This window comes from Leptinotarsa decemlineata, unplaced genomic scaffold (assembly GCF_025532065.1).
Source record: "Leptinotarsa decemlineata unplaced genomic scaffold, Ldec_3_MD MMD2_tig00026307_RagTag_RagTag, whole genome shotgun sequence".
Lineage (NCBI taxonomy): Eukaryota > Metazoa > Arthropoda > Insecta > Coleoptera > Chrysomelidae > Leptinotarsa > Leptinotarsa decemlineata.
In genome coordinates, this window is record NW_027412681.1 from 907518 (window position 1) to 932444 (window position 24927).

General features: G+C 32.5%; 4 protein-coding genes and 1 long non-coding RNA gene across 6 annotated transcripts; 1 reads left to right on the plus strand and 4 right to left on the minus strand.

Moving 5' to 3' along the window:
- Positions 1 to 420: 420 nt before the first annotated feature.
- LOC111508128 (uncharacterized) lies at positions 421 to 13058 on the minus strand. The gene is made up of 4 exons (XM_074181083.1): positions 12598 to 13058; positions 11447 to 12141; positions 1483 to 1738; positions 421 to 1396 (listed from the first exon to the last, which is right to left on the minus strand). Exons 1-4 carry the CDS (start codon positions 12971 to 12973, stop codon positions 726 to 728), a joined length of 1998 nt encoding a protein of 665 aa, XP_074037184.1. The 5' UTR covers positions 12974 to 13058; the 3' UTR covers positions 421 to 725.
- On the minus strand, positions 3791 to 5347 carry LOC111508136 (uncharacterized). Its single transcript, XM_023163559.2, has 2 exons — positions 4919 to 5347; positions 3791 to 4774 (listed from the first exon to the last, which is right to left on the minus strand). The coding sequence occupies exons 1-2, from the start codon at positions 5247 to 5249 to the stop codon at positions 4086 to 4088; spliced, it is 1020 nt and encodes a 339-aa protein (XP_023019327.2). The 5' UTR covers positions 5250 to 5347; the 3' UTR covers positions 3791 to 4085.
- LOC111508135 (uncharacterized) lies at positions 6507 to 8315 on the plus strand. The gene is made up of 2 exons (XR_002722488.2): positions 6507 to 6825; positions 7676 to 8315. It is a non-coding gene; the product is annotated as an uncharacterized lncRNA (long non-coding RNA).
- Positions 13059 to 14826: 1768 nt separating the features above from the next.
- Positions 14827 to 18485, minus strand: LOC141485142 (uncharacterized). The gene is made up of 2 exons (XM_074181255.1): positions 17764 to 18485; positions 14827 to 16879 (listed from the first exon to the last, which is right to left on the minus strand). Exons 1-2 carry the CDS (start codon positions 18107 to 18109, stop codon positions 15597 to 15599), a joined length of 1629 nt encoding a protein of 542 aa, XP_074037356.1. The 5' UTR covers positions 18110 to 18485; the 3' UTR covers positions 14827 to 15596.
- A 470-nt stretch (positions 18486 to 18955) lies between these two features.
- LOC111508127 (uncharacterized) lies at positions 18956 to 24725 on the minus strand. Of its 2 annotated transcripts, XM_074181257.1 has the most exons (3): positions 24240 to 24720; positions 21675 to 22160; positions 18956 to 19108 (listed from the first exon to the last, which is right to left on the minus strand). In XM_074181257.1, the coding sequence occupies exons 1-3, from the start codon at positions 24562 to 24564 to the stop codon at positions 19086 to 19088; spliced, it is 834 nt and encodes a 277-aa protein (XP_074037358.1). In that variant the 5' UTR covers positions 24565 to 24720; the 3' UTR covers positions 18956 to 19085. The 2 variants fall into 2 exon arrangements, with proteins under 2 accessions (XP_074037358.1, XP_023019319.2); XM_023163551.2 differs by lacking the exon at positions 18956 to 19108 and having other exon boundaries at positions 19668 to 22160; positions 24240 to 24725.
- Between the last annotated feature and the right edge of the window lie 202 nt (positions 24726 to 24927).

Consider the following 24927-nt stretch of genomic DNA (forward strand, 5'->3'; position numbering starts at 1 on the left):
TGCTTGTGATTCCAAGCCGAATCCACAGTTTCATGAAATACTTGTTGAAATCAGAATATTTCAAAACTGAGACTGATTTGTTAACCATTGCTTTTCTTTATTTTCCAAAAATTTCAAGAAACATTTCAAAGACTACTGAAAATTTCAGATTTTTTCATGAATTGCAGAATTAATTTCTTCCACATAGTACAATATAAGGATGCAAAAAGGATCAATTACTTATTTGTAACTTGTTCTTCAAGGGACTATAAGTATTCCTAGAGTTTGTCGTTCGAATTATGAAGACTAGATGTCGCTCACTTTGTAAAGATAGTATGTTAACATCAGAGATGGCAGCAGTGATGCAAAAGTATGCATGTTTTATTTGCACGATAGTGTAAAATAAAATCATTACTAACAAACCTTGAATAAAAAAAAAAGTCAATTCCATTTTTTATTCATAAGATGGATATTTGGAAGACCCAATTTTATAATGAATGGGAATGTTTGAACATATCCACAATAACTATTCATGAATAATTTTGGGCAAATTTAAAGAATGTTTCCTACTATAGGAATCTCATTACTTATATTTTTTAGTTAATTGAAGGATTTCAAACACGATTTATAACTCAACAGTTTTCCTCTTTATAGATTCTTCAGCAACGACTGAAGCAGCAGTATTTGTCAATATTTCCAGGGTTGACTGCATGATTTCTGGAAGACTTGCTATAATATTTTGACTTTCATTTGATTTCTTGCTGAAATGGTATTTCTATCATGTGAATACTTTCATGGCGCCTCATCGTACTGCTCTGATTGAAAGACTTTAAACAAACTTTGTACTGAAACGGTTTATGTCTTGAATGTATCAGATTATGACTCTTCAAGTTGTGTAACCTGTTGAAAGATTTTGAACAAGTCTCGCACTTGAAAGGCTTTTCCCCTGTATGAACCCGTTCATGCTGTCTCAAGATGCTCATTTGATTAAACGATTTTTCACAGATTTTGCAGACGAAGGGTTTCTCACCAGTATGAATTCTCTCGTGAGCTCTTAAAGAACACAACTGCGTGAAAGACTTGGAGCAGAATTTGCAGTAAATCAGTTGTTCGCTGTCGTGGATCTTTTCGTGTACTCTTAAATTACACTTGTATTTGAAAGACTTCGAACAAGTTCTGCAGTGAAATGTCGATTCTCCTGAATGAGTCTTCTCATGCGCTTTCAGCTTACTTTCGTGAATGAAGGACTTTGAGCATATTGTACAATGGAAATCCCCTTCACCTCTGTGATTCTTCTCATGAACCCTTACATAATCCTTACGTTTGAAGCACTTCGAGCAGAATTTACACTGGAATGGGTTTACAGTTTCCACAAAATCGTCATTTTCAATACAAGAGGGTGGTCGTAATCTAAACTCTGTAAGAGAAAAATCTCAACATAATCTGGTTTTACCTGAAAAAGCTTCAAACACTTGCCTTGCATATCATCTTGTTCAGACTCACCTTGTTTTTCACAACTCAACTCCAAAGAGCCCTCATTTGGTTCTTCTTTGACAGTTTCACATTTGAAATTATCAGTATTTATTAGCAAATCTACACAGTCTGTTTTTTCATTTTTTACTTCTATGTAGTTGACATCCACAAAATAACTATCGACATCATTGCACATTTCAGTTGGCTCTCCTTTGACAATAACTCTTTCGAAGCCAAATTCTTCACAATCGTCCTCCTTTTTTATTTGTTTGCCTTCCATTATTACTTATTTATTACTCCTCTAAATCACTTCATCAGGTTCGAAAATGACAGTACCGTGTTTACTTCTATACGGTGGTGACAGTGACAAATCCGTCAACGTATATTGTCAGAGTTGCCACTCAATATTTTATTTTCGTACTAAACTGAGAAAATTTCAAAATAGATTCACGTAAACTGATAATTGATGTTGTCCTCAGATATCACAAATGTTGAGATAAAAATCTCTAAACACTGTTTCCATCAGAATATTCAAATTTAAAAATGACTTATATTTGAACTCGATTTGACCTTGAACCGGAAAAACTTTTTCCAAACGCTAGCAAGCACTCGTGGTTATTTCAAGGAGAGAAAACTCGCTCATAATTTATTATGAATAAAAATCCAATCGACCCAAATAATGATGAATTAATGATGATCCAAATTTTTATCTCAACAATAATGCTGAAAGCGATACTCAAATTTTGACAACTGAAACGCTCTCTCTATGACAAATTGGGACTATTGAAGTTTTGCTTGTAATTCCAAGACGAATCCACAGTTTCATTTGAGGGTAAAATACTTTCCGAAATCAGAATATTTCAAAACTGAGACTATTCGTGTTCCCTCATTACGTTTTGTGTTACAATGTTTTTTCGAAAAACAAATTTATTTGTGACAAAACCATATGTTTTGTTGAAGGAATCAACTGTCCTTCTTTTCGGAAAATTTAAAAAAGTAAAGGTATTCAATAAAAATGATGGCCTGCAAGTTTAAAGATCTTCAGCATTACCGCTTTTTAATTAAAAACTGTCTGATGCAAGTTTCAAATCATTGGAAAAAATACCTTATTCAAAATTATCATTAATTAATTGACCTTATTAAGTGATGCGACCCCATGGTTGTCAACTGCGGTAAAATAATGACATTTGACATTTGCTAATGAATAAATAACCTATCGAAAATAAAAATGCAGAGTTCCTTCTGCATTATCATTTTTGGGATATAATTGGGACAAACCATTTTATATTTATTCATAGCAGATTCTTCATTTTGGAGCCCCAACTTCATATAGAACTACTGAAAATCTATTTTTGGCCGTATTCTGAAAATAAGTTTCTCATTTACCGAAAATGAAAATGCAGAAAGAACTCAGAAAGATAGATTATTTATTTATTAGCTTATTTCAAATGTCATTATTTCACAGTCTTATCGGTAGCAAACATATGTATAGTAACATTATTAAAACACGAATGAACGTGTGTACTTGGAACATTATTTCTTTACTTTCAAAATAGTATGGAATATTTTCATAGATGGTAGCCGGTTGGGTTAACGTAAGCGATTCATCCTACTCATTCAATCGACCGCTGTGTTGAACGGTGGTTCGAGCCCTAGGGCCGGGCGATCTATTTTCACTGCGTTTTGTCCGACCATCCTAGAACTCGTACATTGAAAGAGCAAGACCTCGCTAATACTCGCACAAGTTTCGATTTCCGAGGGTTGCAGTACATTAGAGGGCTAGTTAATTACTGGAAAAACAGATTGATATTATATTAACCCTGATATTTTCAGTTCATCAATAATAACTGTCTTCCCTCGTAATGATGAGCTAGTTCCTTTATTTTTCTCAATTGTTTTTTCTCTCTTATAACAAAACATCCTACATTTTCTTTAGATTTCCTTGTTATTCTTCAAATCTTCTATTAATAGAGTTTTTGATTTGTTAACTATTGCTTTTCTTTATTTTTCAAAAATTTTAAGAAACATTTCAAAGACTACTGAAAATTTCAGATTTTTCAAGAAATGCAGAATTATTGGTTCAATAATTTCTTCCACAGATTACAATACAAGCATGCAAAAAGGATCAATTGATTATTTATAACTTGTTCTTCAGGAGACTATAATCAAAGTATTCCTAGAGTTTGTCGTTCGAATTATAAAGACTAGATGTCGCCGCCTTAGTAAAGGTAGTATTTTTACATCAGAGATGGCAGCAGTGATTCCGAAGTATGCATGTTTTATTTGCATGATAGTGTAAAATAAAATCATTATTACCAAACCTTGAATAAAAAAAAAGTCAATTCAATTTTTTATTCTTAAGATGGATATTTGGAAGACCCAAGTTTATACTCAATGAACATATCCACAATAACTATGCATGAATAATTTTGGGCAAATTTAAAGAGTGTTTCCTACTATAGGAATCTCACATTATTTATATTTTTTATTTAATTGAAGGATTTCAAACACGATTTATAACTCAACAGTTTTCTTCTTTATAGATTCTTCAGCAACGACTGAAGCAGGAGTATTTGTCAATATTTTCAAGGTTGACTGCTTGATTTCTGGAAGACTCCATAATATTTTGACTTTCATTTGATTTCTTGCTGAAATGGTATTTCTATCATGTGAATATTTTCGTGGCGCCTCATCGTACTGCTCTGATTGAAAGACTTTAAACAAACTTTGCACTGAAACGGTTTATGTCCTGAATGTATCAGATTATGACTTTTCAAGTTGTGTAACCTGTTGAAAGATTTTGAACAAGACTCGCACTTGAAAGGTTTTTCCCCTGTATGAACCCGTTCATGCCGTCTCAAGATGCTCATTTGATTAAACGATTTTTCACAGATTTTGCAGACGTAGGGTTTCTCACCAGTATGGATTCTCTCGTGAGCTCTTAACGAACACAGCTGCGTGAAAGACTTTGAGCAGAATTTGCAGTAAATCAGTTGTTCGCTGTTGTGGATCTTTTCATGTACTCTTAAATTACACTTGTATCTGAAAGACTTCGAACAAGTTCTGCAGTGAAATGTCGATTCTCCCGAATGAGTCTTCTCATGCGCTTTCAGCTTACTTTCGTGAATGAAGGACTTTGAACATATTGTACAATGGAAATCCCCTTCTCCTCTGTGATTCTTCTCGTGAACCCTTAAATAATCTTTACGTTTGAAGCACTTCGAACAGAATTTACACTGTAATCGGTTTTCGTCTTCTTGAATCGCAACAGGTTCCACAAAGTCATCGTTTTCGAAACAGGAGAAGGGTCGTAATCGAAAATCTGAAAAAGAAAAATCTTAATATTTTGGTTATCTAAATTGAAAGGGTATATTTTTAGGAGAGATTCATTTTTGGAAAAGTTTTTGGCCTTCTATTTCTCCATCTAATTGTCCACAAAAAACTTTTTTGTCATGTTGACACTTGCCTTGAATATCATCTTGTTGAGACTCATTTTGCTTTTCGCAGCTAATTTCTGAGGGCTTCTCACTTCTTTCTTCCATGAGAGTTTCATGTTTGGAATCTTCAAAATTGTCAGTATCAGTGTTTAATGGTGAATCGTCACAATCTGTTTTTTCTTTTTTTATTTTCAAATCATATTTTTCTTTTATGTAGTTGACATCCACCAAATACATATCATCATCATTATTGCACATATCATCATTATTGCAAATATCATGCGGTTCCTCTTTCATGATAACGCTTTCGAGGCATAAATCTTCGCAATTGTTCTCTTCGTTTACTGGTTCGCTTTCCATTATATTATCGATTATTCATTATTTATCCAGAATCAAGTATCAAATCTAATATTTAAAAAAATATATGTAGTTGTTGACAGTGACAAATCTGTCAACATTAGAACATATGTCGTCAGGGTTGCCACACATAATTCATTTTCATAATTCATTTGTAAACTATTCATTACGATTTGAATCAATCAGAAAAGAAATCAATAGTTAATTTCTCACTTATGAAAATTACTATTCCTCATCAAATTTTCCTAAAATATAAATCCCAGTAGATATTTTGAGTAAAATAAATATTAAATCCATGTTCATCGGTGTATGGAAGTGGCGAAAGAAAATTCGAAGAAAACAAAAAGAAATATGAAATATCTCAAAATGACTGTTGGCAGAAAAAAATCTCAATTCGAGAGATAAGAGTAAAACGATACTCGATTGGCAAAAACATTATCATTGTGATGCGGTATGAAAACATTGGCCTACAATGCTCTTCGTTGTAATCCTCTCTCCTCACGAAGTTGATTCTACTTTGGTACCCTGTAACTACGATTTATTGTATAAGTTTGAAAATGTCTTCATAGGACGAAATTGCAGTAACGTTAGTTACAAATAAAATGAGTAAAAAAACATAGTTTCACTTCTCATTTTTCATTACATAATTATTTTTGTTCAAGACATCACTAAACATATGCTAACACAAATACATTAAGAAATAATACATTTTGCAGCTCTCTGTTGAACGGGAAACCAGGTAGATAGGAAAGTTTGGTAAAAAAACGGAGGTAGAAATTCATAATGATAGTACAAAATAGAGTTCTTCTTCCGTATTATGGTGTATTCTACAATTTTCAGTCCTTTTCAGTCAAGGTTTGAAGTTATACTAGTCGAAAGGATTACTCATTTCTATTCTCACACATTGTAACATTGTCTGTTGGGGTCATGTTGTAATGTATAGTGGATCTTCAGAGGTGACCAACGGTAGTATTCATTCATTTCTACCCTTTTTCAACTTTATTTACCGTGTTATATCACACAAATTTATGAAACAAATTGTAACCCTCTAGTTTAAAATTTCACCGAACTCCAGAGTGATTTTGGCAATATAAAAGTGACTTCAAGAGTGTCTATCTTGATACGAATGATCCAGATTAGGAAAGTTGTAACATGTTCATGACAGTGAACTTTTCATTTAATCGGAGTGCGGATAGGTCGATAAAATTTTCTTTCAAGTTGGCTACACTGTTTGACAGCTCCACCCCACCATTCCTTCCCAACCTACGCAGCTCTTATATCATCAGCATCATCGATCCATTGGATCTCTTACGTCCATGCTTCTTGAGGGAGCTGAGTCTGCCCTGACTTTTTGTCAAAATTTATAACCTCTAGTAAATGAAAGAAAGACTGCTGTTATAACGCAGCATTTAACAAATTTTTAATGCGCAGTCATTCTAACAGCGCTTTGATATATAAGTCTTTCAATTAGAGTTACTTATTCAATCTTTGAAGTGTGCCAACGCTGCTGGTGGTGAAATAGAATTTGCTTATCGAACTGGTGGAGAAGCTACTTTCCTGGATGGAAAGCTATTTGAACGTAAGTGTTACATTGATTTTTATAAATAGCGCGTATGCAGAGAACCGGTTTTAACGTACGTGAACAAGTTTAAATTTTGCGTTTTATGTTCAAATACCATCACATAATTGAATTCAAACATGTCATGTAATCGATGTTCATAAAGATGACATCCAACTAACCCTGAAAGATTGAAATTGCGATAGGTTTTATTTCTGGAGTTCCATTTCGGATTTTTCAAAAATGGAAGCCACACCTTTGAGATAACTGGGGTGATGTTTCTTCATGCTCCCGTACCAATAGATAATTATATTCAAGTATGTATTTATAAACTTGGAGCTTCAACTTAATTTTCAACATTTTAACATTCGAATAACTTGCCAGGAACTAAATTTCACCATCTTTTCTACAACATTTTAACATCGATTTTATCTAATGGCGTTCCAGAGGCGTGCAAAGGGAGGTACCGCACCTTTCTTGAAATGCCAAATGGAATTTTAATATGAACTTAATGCTGTTTATTCTGTAACATCTCATTTGAAACCACTCTAACTGCATAACATCCGGAAGAGATCTTACTCTTCAGTTGTACAAGGTGTTCATAAAATTTCAACCTATCATCAATGAATACACCGAGAAACTTTGCGTTTAATTCATTTTGTAATATGGCAGCGTCTATTTTTCTTTCCACAATATTGTAGTATCTCCGGCGTATAGAGTGATACTACGAGATATGTTAATCATAGATATGTTATAAAAGTAAAGACACAAAAGTAACTTTTCTCTTTGGGTTTGTCGTAGAATATCCAAAATACATGAACATAACTTGAGTTTCATTTAAAATTAATGCCCTTGTTGATGCCTTTTTCAGATCGTCTAGCCAGAGAAACGGGGAGATCAGCAGAAAGGAAAAACAACTCCAATTTCGAATTCCGTCACCATCTGACTGGAAGAATCAGCTTGATATTTCAAGAAAAAACTTAAACTGGGCAAAAACCATTTCATTGTGAAAATAGCTCAAACTCTATTCGCACAAAGACGTCGAAAGAACACGAAAGATCCCGTGCTGGAAAAGTTACAATGGAAATCCATGAAGTAAGATTTCCCAATGAAGTGATTATTCCTCGAAACGGGTTCTTGTCGCGTGGTTTCACATCACGATTCCTTGTGAAAGCTTTTGTCCAGCTTTTACAATGAAATGGTTTTTCCCCAGTAAACTGGGGAAAATCATTTCATTGTAAAAGCTGTACAAGAGGTTTCACTCCTAGAAGTAGAAAGTTAGTGTCAGAAAACTTATTGTTGGTAATTTTACTTCAAGAATGATAGCTTCTAAGGTATTTTTCTGTGAACAACGATCGACTTATTATCAATTTAGTACTAGAAAAAAGTTTAACAATCTCTTCATAATTAATCCAGTGCAAAATTGCAAATGAATATAGCAGAATGTCAACACTTCTATACAATTTAAAATGTGCATGTAGAAAAGTAATAAACAAATATTGAAACACAGATATGTGTAGTTGTTTTTTTTTTTAATAAGTGAAAGGTTCTGAAAAGCGGTCCGCTTTTATTTAATAGTGAGTAGAATACCAAAAAGTTTAAATTACCGATTCTTTGGGTGTGGTATGTCACAAGGTAGTCTTCTGACTACTTATTGGAATTTGATTATAGCTTCATTAGATTTTCATCTGCAAAATAATGAATAAGCTGTCTTCTATATATTCAAATTAATAAATAATATTTTCTGATGTGAATATTACTGCATTAACATTGCTATTTTTTTCAGTAATATATATTTTCGAGTTATTTATGATCAGATTCCTTTAAGAAATTATTCTTTCGAAAAGGTATTCATTCAGTGTATTTTTTATTCAATACGAACGATTTGCTGTTTAGAATGAGACAGCTCATTCCGTTAATTTTAGACTTCTCCCTTTGCATCACAGTGTATTTTGGGTTGCCTATACTGTTTTAAGTGAATAAAAAGTTTGGTTTATGACAATCGTTACAACAATTTTATATTAGGCTTGTTCTGGTTCTTTGCTTCGACTGTTCCAAACAGTCAGAAAACAATCACCCAACTGTATACTGAACATTTTGTCGCGTTAACCTTTTCAGTCCACAACTGACTCACTGATTTTGGACGATTCGAAGCAGTACAAACTGAAAACCAGAACAAACCTTATAAGACATGTTACTCTGAGTACAGATTAAGTACCTCTGAGGTTAATACATTATTCCGGTACAGAAACATAATCAAAATGATTGAAATAATGTCTAGAGATAAACATCCATCACGGGGGAAATGCTATTTATAATATTATAAAGTACCCCTTGTATGATTTGAATTATATTGAACAACTTCAGAACATTAATAATGCATTTATTAATTGGACAGATCTGACTATTCCGACATGACAAAGAGTGAGAGTGGTTCATAATTGTAATCGCCTATATAGTCCCAACGAAATTTGTAAGCGAGTTTTAGGTTTTAATTAGATATAACAAGTAAAAGAACGGCTGGTATTTAACAAATGCTATACTTAATACGGCCAGTGTTGCCACAACCCATCAAAAATGTACCAGAAACACGCAAAATATTCTAGGTTGGATACAGAAGTAATAAAAAATGAATCCATCGTATATATCGAAACATTTTCTGTGCTTCATCCCATTCTATTTCAATCCCCAACTATAGTGAAGGATCCCAAGTAAGATCGAACTTCACCAATTTGATGACAAGGTGAAAATTATATTTTGATAAATATGTTTGTGAATGTGTACCAGTAGAGATGCCGTAAAAATGTGCATGACTAAGATTATTTGAATTTTTTAAAAATTTGACTGTGTTGGTTGCTAAGCGACTCACAGTCTAATCGAAAGTATACAATATTCGATATACTTACAGCTTGTCAAATGAAGGAAGAGCTTTCTGAATTCCGTTATGATTTCGCCCACTAGATGTGCGTTCGTTAGAAAACTATAAGAACGAGAGAGAATTCTCAAGTTTCTTCCTATATTTGACAAGCTCTACCTTAGGTGTTTATGGTGCTCATGTATTCAAAACACTATCCATCTGTGATTCAAATATATTCATTCTGGCGTTGAAACTATGACGTCACATCAATTATGATTTGAAACGTATACATGATGACTCAAAACTAGCGTGAGGTTGGTTTTAAAACAGAATTTGAAGTTACATTACGTCAGTTGTCAGTTTCTGTTTTATAACTACCTTGTAAGGATGTACCAAATGAAGCTGGGAAATTATTATATGCACAAAACCGAACGTCAGTACGAATCGTTTTGAATATACGCTTGAAAACGATTAAACGCAAGAAAACAGTGTCTGTTCATCACCGCTTTCGAACAAAATCACACGACAGCTGTTAGTGTCTCACAATGCCATTTGTTCTTGCCCACAGAACTGTAAGTCAGAGTTATATTTCTGTGGTTTCTGCCTCTTTTTTTTGGTCAATCACATGGATTTTACCGGTATTACAGAACACCCTAGTTAGGGTGTTCTGTGCCGGCTGTCCTTCAACTATCTAACCCAGCTACTAAATATATAAAAGGATAGGAATAACAGGTTCTTAGAAATTTTTTGAAAAATTATTCCTTACTCTACTAAACTTTCTGTTCTGTTCTAAACTGTTCTGATAATATAAATGGTGAGAATTTACTGGAAAATTAGTAAGAATGAGGAAACTAATGAAATGAAAAAAAAGATGTACATTCGAATTTTTTATGTCACACTGAATAACAGAAAACTTGGATATGATTTTTATGGAATATTACAAGATTTAGGAAATATTACAGAGATAAGAGATGTGAATAGATTTCGCTTGATTGGTTTATGTCAGTCTTTTTATTCAAACTATTGCCTTCTTTTTGAATTTTACACTGAAATGTTTTTTTTTTAACGTTTCGGGTTTCTACTTCTCCATCGGTATGCAAATGTGGGAATCTTCTAAAGAAAGGAAGAAAGCAACCAACCTATTTACAAAGATGTGTAGATCATGCAAAGAAGTAACTTCCAGGTCACAAAGTGAGAGAAAAATCCCTGTTAAAACAACTAGTTTTAATCTTTTTTTTCACTGATTGATCCGGGCGTTACTTGATGAAGATCCATTAGTAATTTCAAAATTACTTTCATTTGAACATTGACTTATACATTCAGTTTTTACTCTCAAACATTCATTACAGAATTGATTCAGATATCATTCACAGGATTACTACACAATATAGTAAATGAAAGATGCAACATTTTACTCATAAGGAACACCGTCATTCTCAAAGCTGTTTCAGAGGTTTTTTCTGTCGCGCAATTCAATGTTTATATGAAAGTAGCTGTTTCGGGAGGCATTTTTCCCAGTTTTTGACTGCAAGTTACTTCTTTGGATGATCTACACATCTGTGTAAACAGTTTATTCTGAAATTAGTTTCTTCTCTTTTCCCACAAAATGATCTCTCCTAAAAATATACCTCTTTCAATAATAATAATTGTAACTTATTGAAAAAAATTACAATTTGGCGCAACAGGAAGAAATTCCAAAAATCCACGGCTTTCAAACTCAAAAAGAAATGACACTGAAAACCTCAGCCATGAAAGTCTAACCATTTCGTTACACTGGAATGATTATTCGCCAGCATGAATTTTTTCATGTCTTTTCAAATTACTGTTTCGAAAGAATGATTTAGAGCAGATTTCACATTGAAATGGTTTTTCTCCAATGTGAATATTTTCATGCGCTTTCAAATTACCTCTTTGAATGAATGATTTAGAGCAGATTTTACACTGAAATGGTTTCTCGCCAATATGAATTTTTTCATGACTTTTCAAATCAGAACTTCGAATGAATGATTTAGAGCAGATTCCGCAACGAAATGGTTTATCGCCAGTATGAATTTTTTCATGCCTGTTCAAATCGTTAATTTGAATATATGATTTAGAGCAAATGTTACATTGAAAGGGTTTTACACCGGAATGAATTTTTTTATGCCTATTCAAACCAGATTTACGAGTAAATGATTTAGAGCATATTTTACACTGAAAAGTTATTTCTCTAGTATGAATTTTTTCATGGATCTTCAAAGTGTGTTTGTTTTCAACAGATTTCGCATTAGTTCTTTCATTCAAATTCGTCGAGGTAATTTTTTCTCCAGTCCCTCTAATTGAATTTAAATAGCATCCTGAACTGATTATTTCATTCGTATCCTCTGTTTTATGCTGCTTTTCGACTTTTATTTCACATGATAACTTATTTTCATGGATAACCTCCTCTTCTTTACCAAAAAACGTTTCTTCCTGGGTTTCAAAAAGAATCAATTTTGAATCTGTAAAAAAAATACTAGTTATGTAAAACTTTTTACACATCATTACACATTTACATTATAACAGGTCAAAAAAAAATTTTTTTTTGGTTGGAATGCCTTGAAAACTAACATACCATATACCAAGAGATATTACTAATTTTGAACAAAATTTCAGAATGTATTTATCCAAATTGTTACAATAGCTACCTCAGACGTGTTCATACTGACTATTACTTCGACCCGTGTTTCAATCATCAAATGAACTAACCTTAAAAGTCAAAAACTGATAGATTCCAATACGAATGTCCTGTTCTGGTTCATTGCCCATAAAAAAAATAGAGAAGCAATCATCTCCTATGTTACGGAAACATATTGTGTTTATATGAATACACTTTATTTTTATGGAATAGTGAGTTTTTGCATTAAGTATTTGTAAGTTAATTTATAAATTTCACTTCATACTAAAATAAATGGTACCTGAGTAGAAGCTAGGTTGTTTTAAATCTCGAGTCATTTCTTCATCTTGCATTGCATCGGACCCATTCTGGCCTTGACAGATACAACAAGATTTCCAACCATCAGGATTGAAAAAATCAGATGGAATAAGCAAACTTCCTCCACACACCTCACAAAGAGGACCTCCCTCTTCTCCTTCCAGACATCTTTCAGATTTCAGATCATGATGAACAATATCAATTCCATCTTCACTTTTGATCTGTCCTGGCTCAAATTCATTCTTTGATATGATTACTTTGAGTGCATCACATTTTTCTTCAGAGATGTTACTATCCTTTTCATCATCAGCAGATTCCACCTCCTGTTTGATTAACTTTCTATATTCATCAGTAGCCATTAACTAGTGAAAAGTTGAAAAAGTTTGTTTTCAAATATTAAATTTCCATTTTTCAGTAGTTCTTGGATAATTTCAAATTGACCTTCTTCTCCTTTCTCTTCATGTATTGGCTTTAGCAACTAAGGCTATCCGGCTAGTGGTGACAAAATTAATTTTAATTTTTTCTTTAAAATGAAAAGCATATCGTCGAATCCATTGAAATCCAGCCTGGTTACTGCTCCTGGTTATAGTCCTTTCACTGCATTATATTATTTAAACTTTATTTATAGCTCGCACGACATCTACGTGCCATCTGTTAATGGAACAATCATCCTCTGTCGCGATCAGAGATGAAGTCAGGGATAAAAATGATTAAAATACTAAAATGTTTATAAAAATCAGGGGTTTGAGATAAAAAGGTAAAAATTGAAGGCTATATGTATTTTGTAATGCTACATCATAATAAATAAATGCTTGGGGTGGAGCACCCTAATTTGGGATTAAACATATGCTGTGGAAAAGTGAGTTTCCAAAGGTTTCCTATGAATATTCATTCAAGCAAGAATGAATTCTGCACTCGTTTTGGTTCTGAGACTTGGCTGGCGCGAGTATAGCTTCTTCAAATTATACATCCTGGGGTTAATATAGGTTTGAGGTGGCTACCGCTGGAAAGTGCTGGATCTCAAAAATCAGAGAAGTATACACCAAAAACCTTGAAGATTTCTGGAAATAGGATTTCAATCAGAAGTTGTAAGGGTGCATTAAACCCTAGGGTAAAACCCTGTACTTTATTACTCTTCCTATTAAGGACGGTTGCCTGGGCGGAAGTGCGGTAGCCTGGTGAGTTGACATGGGTGGTCAGCTCCACCTACTCAATCGACCGATGTGCGATCCGATGGTTTGAACCGCAAGGCTGGACGATCGATTTTCACTTGCTATCATACGTTCCGACTTTTGAGAGATTCAACTTCTATTCTGTTTTACTATTTTGGATAAAATAAAAATACTGTGAAGAAACCATCACTAACCTTGTTTCATTTTTGTCATGCAACCATACAGTTTTACCAACTGTTTATCACAAAACTAAACAAAGAAACAACCAATGTTCGAACGACATTCAGTAGATGGCGACACTATAATGATTCGGAAATTATTATTTCAGCTTATTATCTTAACAGACAATTTCGGAAATTTAAAAGTCAGAGTTCTTTATCCAATGACAATCAATTTAAGTTCAGTAGAGATGCAAAACCCAATTAAAACTCTCAAGTGAACCATATTCCTGTTATATTGGTATTCTTGAAGCATTGTCTGTAAATTTACTTAGACAATGCTTGAAGTGTCTCTTATCCTGGTATAACTAAGTTGGTCTACACTGACAAGTGTTGAAAAGAGATACAGTATTTCTGTAGATGACGTCCAAACAAGAGCTTCTTATTTGGTATTTTTTTCAATTCCTATAAAATATCAAGAACCGTCCTGCGCCCTTGCCTTCGCAAATCAAGTCCTAGTAATTCAAACTGGGCATATATAATGTTTTTTGGCTCTAAAGAACCGAGTAAGAAACAGTTCATCATATACAGTAACTCAATTATGTAAACCTTTAAATAAAAATATATATTCATTTGTGAAATGACCAAAACTTGTTTATTCAGGTAATACTGTAAAGGAAATAGAAAAAACGGTAAATGATTCAACTGAATCATGATCATTAGCTTTATTTTCATAGAGAATGTTCAAAATCTTCATATATGCATACATTCAAAAAACCTTTGACAGCTTTGTATCTAAAATTTACATTTCGTTCAGGAATGAAGTAATAGGATTTTCCAGTGAAATTAATTGTTTAGGTTCACATAATAAATAAAACCTAACTCGGTATAAACATATTGATATATTGAATATAATAATAATTATAGAATATTCACGATAATTTTATGTTACAATAGTTACACTATACGTTAGTTTCATCAATTGGACTAGACTATATGTAGGTACTGAACTTAAGTATACATTTTGTATTCTGTTAAAACAGGTAGATTTGAAAGAATAATCACAATATAATATCTAGAAAACAGGTAAACAATTAAATATGTTAATTGTCGACATTTTATTGAAAACAAGTTCAACAATTATGGCAAATGGGGTCTTGCTGAAACGTCATGATAATGTCAAAGACGAACGGATGTAAACCCGAGCTTATGATACCATCCATGAAGGGTTATGTCAGAATATATTATATAAATGATTTTTTCATTCTTTCTAAATTCATCACTTCCAATGATCGATTTAGTCAAGATTTTACATTAAAATGGTTTCTCGCCAACATGAATTTTTGATGTCTTTTCAAATCACTAATTTGAATAAATGCTACATTGAAAGGGTTTTTCACCAGAATGAAATTTTTCATGCAATTTTAAACTTTTATCCAGGACTTTTCAAATCATAACTTGAAATGGATGATTTAGAGCAGATTTTACACTGATATGGTTTTTCGCCCGTATGAGTTTTTTCATGCACGTTCAAGTCGTCTCTCTGAATGAATGTCTTAGAGCAGATTTTAAACTGAAATGGTTTTTGGACAGTATGAATTCTTACATCTTTTCAAATCATAACATAGAATGAATGACTTGGAGAGCAGAATTTACAATGAAATCTTTTTTGCGCCAGTATGGATTTTTTCATGAAGTTTCAGTTTACTATTTCGGATGAAAGATTTAGAGCAGATTTTACATTGAAATGGTTTCTCGCCAGTATGAATTTTTTCATGATTTTTCAAATCAGAACTTCGAATAAATGATTTAGGACAGATTTTACATTGAAATGATTTCTCGCCAGTATGAATTTTTTCATGGTATTTCAAATTACCACTTTGGACGAAAGATTTAGAGCAGATTTTACACTGGAATGGTTTCTCTCCAGTATGAATATTTTCATGCTTTTTAAAATCACTACTTCGAATGAATGATTTAGAACAAATGTTACATTGAAAGGGTTTTTCACCAGAGTGAATTTTTTCATGCCTTTTTAAAATGGATTTCCGAGTGAAAGATTTGGAGCATGTTTTGCACTGAAAAGGTCTTTCTCCAGTGTGAATTGTTTCATGCATTTTAAAATCACTTCTTCGAATAAATGATTTAGAGCAAATGTTACATTGAAAGGGTTTCTCGCCAGTATGAATTTTTTCATGTCTCTTCAAATCACTAATTTGAATATATGAACTAGAGCAAATTTTACATTGAAATGGTTTTACACCAGTATGAATTTTTTCATGAGATTTTAAAACAGATTTCTGAGTGAAACATTTAGAGCATATTTTACACTGAAATAATCTTTCACCGGTGTGAATTCTTTCATGCTTTTTAAAATCACTATTTCGAATGAATGATCTAGGACAGTTGTTACATCGAAAGGGTTTTTCACCAGAATGAATTTTTTCATGAGATTTCAAACAAATTTTTCGAGTGAAATATTTGGAACAGATTTTACACTGAAATGGTTTTTCGCTAGTATGCATTTTTTCATGGCTTTTCAAAGTACTACAATTAATGAATGATTTAGAGCAGATATTACATTGAAATAATTTCAAGTCAATGTGAGTTTGTTCATGAGTTTTCAAGGAACTATTTCGAACAAATGACTCTGTGTTGATTTCATGAAGTGAGATCTTCGAAGCGTGACTGTTTTCAACAGATTTCACATTAGTTCTTTCACTTGAATTCGTCGAGATAATTTTGTCTTCTTCATGAATTCCAGTCCCTCTAATCGAACTCAAATAGTATCCTGAACTGATCATTTCATTAGTCTCCTCTATTTTATGTAACTTTCCAACTTTTTTTTCACACGATAACAAATTTTCATGGATAACCTCCTCTTCCGTATCAAAGAATGTTCCTTCCTGGGTTTCAAAAAGGAATATTTCTGAATCTGTAAAAAATACTAGTTATGTGAATCTTTTTACATCACATCATTACAAGTTTACATTTATAATAGGTCCTTATTCCGTATTCATATCAAGACACTCGAAAATCTTTATATCTATAAATATTTTCCCAACGCCACCAGCAAAATTTCCCAATTTTCTAAAAAATGAAAGCCAAGGAATAAGGTACTACTGTAACATATTAATTTTCTTACTTAGCTATCCAAAGATTGGCTGAATGCTTATGCCCGTTAGGGTATGCACAAAGAAAAAGAAATTTTGGTAATTATAAAAATAATAATGGGAATTATTCTACTTTGGACCAAGGTCCTTGGTTTTCCATCATATCCACCATGTATAGGAATATTCAATACAAATGAAAGGAAACAACACTTAAATAATATTGTGCTTATTGTTTTCTACTATTATTTTTTCTATCTTCAAGGCCCGAAATTTCCCAACTTTTCCATGTCAAAAAAACAGCGAACAGTTGGGAATTTTTTAAAATTGTCACTTCAAAATTTGTGGACTGTTCTCTCACTCGGGAGAAATTAAACTTTTTTGAAGTTTTCAAACAAAGAATTTCAAAGTATGGGATCTCTAAGTTATGCATGTCGGGAAATCCCAACCTTCTCCTGGTTATTTCTTTTTTTTATTACCTCCCCCTTTCCTTTCTCTCATTTTAATTTTTTTAAATTTTTATTCATTTTTTTACTATTATTTTTTCCATTTTCTTCACGGCCCAAAATTTCCCAACTTTTTCCCAAGTCAAAAAAGCAGGGAAGGAGGCTCCCCCTATCCCCATAGCGACGGCCCTGTATATATATAAGATCAAGTTTGTCATAAGTTAATCTATACATTCATCTTCACACTAAAAAGAATATATTACCTGAGTGGAAGCTAGGTTGTTTTAAATCCTGAATCATTTCTTCACCTTGCATTGCACTGGACTCATTCTGGCCTTGACAGATACAACAAGATTTCCAACCATCAAGATTGAAGAAATCTGATGGAATAAGCAAACTTCCTCCACACACCTCACAACATGGACCTCCCTCTACTTCTTCCAGACAGTTTTCAGATTTCAGATCATGATAAACAATATCAATTCCATCTTCACTTTTGATCTGTTCTGGCTCAAATTCATTCTTTGAGATAATAATATAAGAATCATTTTCATCACCAGCCGTATCCACCTCTTGTTTGATTAGCTTTCCATATTGACCAGTAGCCATTAATTAGTGAGATGTAGAAAAACTGGATTGTTTTTCAAATATTAAATTTCAATTTCTGTTCTTCAGAAATGCTTCGACATTTTTTCACAATCTAAAAAATTTTCTTATTTCTCCTCTCATTTATAAGCCTCAGCAACTACGGCTATTTGGCCAGTTGGTATCAAATGTCATTCTCACTTTTTCTTTATAATAAAAAATAGCACTTAAATTTTTTTCCTGGGCGCCTCTTTCTCGAAAGACTTTCAGATAAAATTAACAAATCTATTATCGAACAGACAACCTCTTCTGTCGTGGTTGGAAAGGAAGTCCCCTTCTGAAAAATAAAACGTGATTTGGGGCTAGTGCATCGACATAACCTCAAGGTTAGGTTAATGAATTATAAAACAAATTGACATTAAGTGATGCGACCGTATGGTTGCCAACTGCGGTAAAATAATGACATTTGACAATAACCTATCTTTCCGAGTTCCTTCTGCATTTTCATTTTTGGTAACTGAGAACCTGATTACCAGAATATTTCCAGTCGTTCTATATGAAGTTGGGGCTCCAGAATGAAGAATCAGCTATGAAGAAATATAAGATGGTCTGTCCCAAAAATGAAAATGCAGAAGGAACTCAGGAAGATAGGTTATTTATTCATTAGCAAATGTCAGATTATTAAATGTCATTATTTTACCGCTATTGGCAATCGTGGGGTCGCATCACTTTAGTTCAATTGGACACAATTAGAACTTGGTCAGTTTGAACAATATAATGATTTGGAGAAACATATGCACGATTCATGTTTGTTTCACATGAAATTCTCACAGTTATTATTATTTACATAATAGAAATACAGTATTTATGTAACAAGAAAACTTTACTAGGAACGAATTGTGGTATTGAAGTATAGCAAATAATTGAATGAATCCAAAAAAGGAATTTTCTCAATCCAGAACTGCACTTCTTTTCTCGACTCGCGTTTCACCAACCAAGTTCAGGAAATGAAGTACTCTAAACCTGTAAATCAATTGTTGGTGTTATATTGTTATTATTATATTATATTGTTGTTATACACCAAATTCTCAATGTGATCACTTTTTACTTAGGTAAATTTATCCTTTATATTATTTTCGCCATTAATATCTGTATTATTTTGAACGTATAATTTATAGTGCTTTCACGTGCTTGGGTTCATTTGAAGCCTCACTTTTATATTTTCAACTAATTTTTAAATTGTAGTGTCATCCCCAAAGTATGCACCATATGGGAAACTTATTTAATAAGGGTTTTTCGACAGAAAGTTATTCTTGATATAAGTTTGTTCATCCAACACACGTAATATTCGACGAGCCTTCAAATATTTGATTTTGAGACGAGAGTAAAATACTCTTATTTTGAAAAATTTCGGGAAATGTTATTTAAAAAAGTTGTTAAGCATTGAAAAATACATCTGGTTTTGAAGTCTAAGTGAAGTTTTATTTTTAAACTCATTTTTTTTAATGGGGACTACGAAAAACACATTTTTGCTAAAACGATGAATAGACAGCATCATGTATACGAACGTTCATTTTAAAAGCCTGTAATATTACAAATCACACAACTATGGTGTTAACCACGGTCATTGTTTTGAAAAGTAAATTATTTTTTAAAGTTTTTGGTGCAAAAGTATTTTTACTTTCTGTTAACACCGAAAATTACTCAGAATTATACAGTATTGTGACAAGAACTTAATTGAATTGAAGGGGTTATATTTTTAGGAGTGATTAATTTTTGGGAAAGTTTTTGGCTTTCTCCTACTCCATCTTGATACTGAAAAAAGTGGGAATCTTCCAAAGAAAGGATGGCAGGGATTAAATCAAATATGTGAATGAATGCCATTACGATGTCATCGATGACATAAGTAGATCAAACTTTTGGGAAAGAAAGTTTTTGGCTTTCTACTACTCCATCTTGAAACAAAAAAAGGATGAGGGAATCTTCCAAAGAAAGGAAGGAAGTAATCAATCCATGTATCTCTGCTTGAAACTGCGGCCAGCCTGGCTAATATATATATAAGACATTGGCAATCGTCGCATTTGAGCTTGTAGATCCCATCTTTTTTGAATTTGTTCCATCCTGACTTTTGTCTTGAATGCTACATTCATGCTTTGTTTCAGAAGGAAACTAGATATTTTGTTTGTGGAGATATGTTATATACGCTTTGAGTTGAGGGTAGATTAAATCTGCAAATATGATGTTTTTTAAACGTGACAAAGTAGATATTTCCAAAACATTGTTATTTACTACTCATTTATAAAAAGTAACTTGGAATACGGAATCATCTCTATCATACACTCATGCGACCAATATTGAACGAGTTTGGAAAAGTTTTTTGAAATGCCTATAATTCAAAATAACTGAAGTTCATCCTGAACTTTACACCTCTGAACTCACATAAAATATTTTCAACATTATATTTCTCTTGTGATGCACTTTGGTGTAGGTAAAATAACGGTTTGGTGTTGGGATAGAACTACAGTAATTTATATTTGAAAAAAAAAGTTATATATAATTAAAGAATATAATGTACATCACAAAAATTACATAAATAGAATTCAGAATTCATTTTTTTATGTAACTTGCACTTTTATGTCTGAACTGCTATTTTGCATATTTGTCATTCAATAAACTAGTAATCAATTTAAGAAAATAGATATTTCGAAATAAAATTTCGAATTTTCTCTTCCAAAGTACCTACACCGTGGGTTCTGATAAATGCCTGCCGAAAAACAAGTACTTTCCTGGCTAATGCCATGCTGGATATCGAATTATATCCGACAAACATCATGTTTTTCATTTCTCAATAACCTACTTTGAGTGAGACTTTGGGCAGTATGAACTTTTTCGTGTTTTTACACTGAAATTATTTTTTGCCAGTATGAATTTATTCATTCAATTTCAAGTTACATCTCTTAATGAATGACTTTATGAATTTTTTCATGCAATTTCAAATTACTTTTTTGAATAAAAGATTTGGGGCAGAATTTACACTGAAATGGTTTTTCACCAGTATGAATTTTTTCATGCACGTTCAAATTATATTTTTGAACAAAAGATTTTGAGCAGATTTTACACTGAAACGGTTTTTCGCCAGTATGAATTTTTTCATGTCTTTTTAAATTACTTTCGTGATAGTACAACTTGGAACAGATTTTACACTGAAATGGTTTTTCGCCAGTATGAATTTTTGTATGTCTTTTCAAAGAATCACAGTAATTGAATGATTTGAAGCAGATGTTACACTGAAACGGGTTTTCACTAGCATGAATTTTTTCATGCAATTTCAAATAATTTTTTTGAGCAAAAGATTTGGAGCAGATTTTACACTGAAATGGTTTTAAACCAGTATGAATGTTTTTATGTCTTTTTAAATTGACATAGTAACTGAATGACTTGGAGCAAATATTACACTGAAACGGGTTTTCACCAGTATGAATTTTCTCATGCAATTTCAAATTATTTTTTTGAACAAAAGATTTGGAGCAGATTATACAACGAAACGGTTTTTCGCCAGTATGAATTTTTTCATGTCTTTCCAAATCACCTTTGCGAAAGAATGCATTAGAGCAGAATTTACACTGAAACTGTTTCTCTCCAGTATGCATTTTTTCATGTCGATTCAAAGTACTACATTGTTTGTATGATTTGGAGCAGATTTTACAGTGAAACAGTTTTTCACCATGAATTTTTTCATGTGTTTTCAAATATTTTTTTTGAATGAAATATTCAGAGCATATTCTACACTGAAATGATTTGTGGCCTGTGGTTATTTTTTCATGTAATTTCATGCTACTTTTGAAAATTTTATGATGAAGTGGCATCTTCCCTGAAGACATATTTTCAAAAGATTTCACATCAGTTCTTTCATTCAAATTGTTTGACTGGTCTTCGTTTTCCTCATGAATTCTACTCTCTTTGACTGAATTCGAATAATGTCCAAAACTGAGTGTTTCAGTGATTTCCTCAGTTTCCTTCTCTTCCTTCCCAATAATTGTTTCTTCTTGGGTTCTAAAAAGAGAGGTTCCAAAATCTGTAAAAAATAATTTTATGAAGAGCAACTTATTTCAATACATAGTTACATTTATGATAGGTCACAAGAAACATTATTTTTAAATCAGAATATTTTTTAAAAAATTAGTAGTTAATTGGTGGTAGTTAAAAATTGTCTTGTAATACCAGTTTGAGTAATAATAGTATTCTCGTCCTGTTTCATTTCGATTGTTTGTAACAGCATCATATATACAACATCCTTGTTGTATTCAATAACAATGGTCATCTCCTGCTAAACCGGTGAAGCGGAGAGAGAGGATAGATGAAAGCACTCGAATGACCTATAAATAGTCAGATCTCGGAGGAATCAGTCGTCATCACCCGAAGACGATTGTAGATACTAACAATCGAAACGTCACGAAGTAACTTGTCTTGAAATCTCCTAATTTTTTTAATTAATATAAATTATTCAATTCAGAAACGTTTTTGCTTGTTATTTTATTTCATTGAGATTTCTTTTCAGGGTTTTTTGCTTAATATAATTGTAATTTTCAGCTATTCTTTTTATAAATTTCATTTCCATTTGTTATTTCAGAGACTTCAAAACATATCATATTAGACATTGGATGTTCAAACCGATGAAATTATTCGAAAGAGTCCCCCTTGACTATAAAATTTACAAAACGAGTTCAACACGAAAGAGAATGTTTGAAAGTCAATGTTTGAGAATGTTTCAAAATCAATTCTTTTCTTCACCTGTATGTATATATGTTTGTAACTCTCAAGTTTTGGATCTGTATTGACAGAATTATCGGCATTATTGCTTGATCTATTCGCGGGCAGATGGCGTTGTACGTAACCTGCTTCATTGTCCATAGACAATGCCTGCTTGATATTTCTTGTACTTATGATGCACTGTTTGGAACCTTTGGTGTAGTAATGAATATTAGCGGAGTTTTTCCCAACACCAAATCGTTATTTTCAACACCTCGACACGTGTTTCGATCACCAAGTGATCATCTTCAAAGAGGAAGATTGAAACTAAGGACTAGTGCGAGCATCCTATTTATGCTAAAAGTTAACTCATACAGGTAGACCATCCAGGCATACCAACCTAAATTAATTTTACAATTTTGCCTTATCTATTATTTCACAATATATGTTTATATAAAACAATTTTCAGCTATATAAAAATCAATTTCACAATATTGCCTATCCAAATTTATTTTTGCAATGTGTCCTTATGTAGTAATCAGTAAACCCAACAACATTATTTTATTTTAACAAGCATACCATCAATATACGAGGAACTTTGGAAAGATTTTCAAGGAATTAGGTGTGAAGGTGGTTTTTAAAACAAGTCATACACTACAGAGCCTTTTGGAAAGTCCAAAAGATAAAGTTGAGAATTCGGAAAAGTCTAGAATTTACGAAATTGAATGTAAGGACTGCGATGCAAACTATTATGGACAGATAAAAAGATCTATTAAAGTAAGATATAAAGAACACATAGCACACTTAAAATATGGAAGACCTGGAAAATCAGCAGTCGCCCATCATATTTTGCAACAAAACCATTCCATAGACTTCAGTTCTTTAAGATTAGTTAGACAAGTTAACAACAACAGACAACTAGATGCCTATGAGAGTGTAGAAATAAGTAAACACAATAATATTATGAATAACGATGACGGACCTATGCCAAAGAGCATACTATATAGCTTGTTAAAATAAAATAAAATAATGTAGTTGGGTTTACTGATTACTGCATAAGGACGAAGACCTTTCGATTGTGAATAAAGAACACCACCACTGCGCCAATTCACTGCTCTATAAAGTTTCATTTATTACATTTCAATTTAATGAGTCTGTTTGTAGAATGTGAATGTATATAAGAAGCATATACTAGGTAGAATTTAGTTCGTATTAAACACTTCTGTGAAAATCTCATATAAAATAATTAGTTGAATAGGATACCATCCCATTCATTGTAGCTTAGCTCCTCAGATATAATTTTCTACAAGAATTTAGAACAAAATGTTAAAAATAAATTTTTTATGGCACCCATTTGAATTTTTCGTTCATTCTTCTATAACCATTAGTAAAATAAATGTGTTACCTGAAGTAGGTTGTTTCAAATCCAATGTCATATCTTCGCCTTGCATAGCATTAGGCCCGTTCTGGCATTGACAGTTAGAACAAAATTTTGAATGATCAGGGCTGAAGAAATCAGTTGGACTAAGCAAACCTTCTCCGCACACCTCACAATGTGAGGCTTCTTTTACTTCTTCCAAGTACCTTTCACATTTCAAATCATGATTAACAACATCAATGACATCTTCACTTTTGACTTGTTTTGGCTCTGATTTATACTTTGAGGTGATTATTTGGGCTGCATTACATTCCTCCTCTTTAATTAGTCTTCCACGACTATCAGTATTCATTATCTAGTTCGATTTTCAAAAAAGATGGCGGGACAACGTTGATTTGTATGTCACCACTTATATTTGGGTAACTTTCCTCACAATCTGAAGAATTAAACTGAACTGTATCCTTGTGCTAATACGGTAAAAGAAAAATGAACACTGTAAACATTAATAAAAAGTACAATGATTTTCTTTTCAATTGAATCTGAAACGTATTAAACGCCTGTCACATGTACCTCGTATCTTATTTGAAACAGTGTTACCAACCGGAGTCGTCAAAATACTCACTAGGAGAGAGAAAAAATATCCTCACTCCGTTTTACCGCCTTCATTGGAAATTTCTCACATGGTAATTTTTTTCGAAGCCATTTTTCATCAAAT

Excerpts from the sequence above, each read along its gene's own strand:
- LOC111508128 (XM_074181083.1), bottom strand. The coding sequence starts at position 12,973 with ATGGCTACTGATGAATATAGAAAGTTAATCAAACAGGAGGTGGAATCT. Across the intron at positions 12,142-12,597 it reads ACAACCTAGCTTCTACTCAG|ATTCAAAATTGATTCTTTTT; the intron begins GTACCATTTATT and ends TTTTTTTTACAG. Across the intron at positions 1,397-1,482 it reads GTTGAGTTGTGAAAAACAAG|AGTTTAGATTACGACCACCC; the intron begins GTGAGTCTGAAC and ends TTTCTCTTACAG.
- LOC111508127 (XM_023163551.2), bottom strand. The coding sequence starts at position 24,564 with ATGAATACTGATAGTCGTGGAAGACTAATTAAAGAGGAGGAATGTAAT. Across the intron at positions 22,161-24,239 it reads TTTGAAACAACCTACTTCAG|ATTTTGGAACCTCTCTTTTT; the intron begins GTAACACATTTA and ends TATTTTTTACAG.
- LOC141485142 (XM_074181255.1), bottom strand. The coding sequence starts at position 18,109 with ATGGCTACTGGTCAATATGGAAAGCTAATCAAACAAGAGGTGGATACG. Across the intron at positions 16,880-17,763 it reads ACAACCTAGCTTCCACTCAG|ATTCAGAAATATTCCTTTTT; the intron begins GTAATATATTCT and ends TATTTTTTACAG.
- LOC111508136 (XM_023163559.2), bottom strand. The coding sequence starts at position 5,249 with ATGGAAAGCGAACCAGTAAACGAAGAGAACAATTGCGAAGATTTATGC. Across the intron at positions 4,775-4,918 it reads TCAACAAGATGATATTCAAG|ATTTTCGATTACGACCCTTC; the intron begins GCAAGTGTCAAC and ends TTTCTTTTTCAG.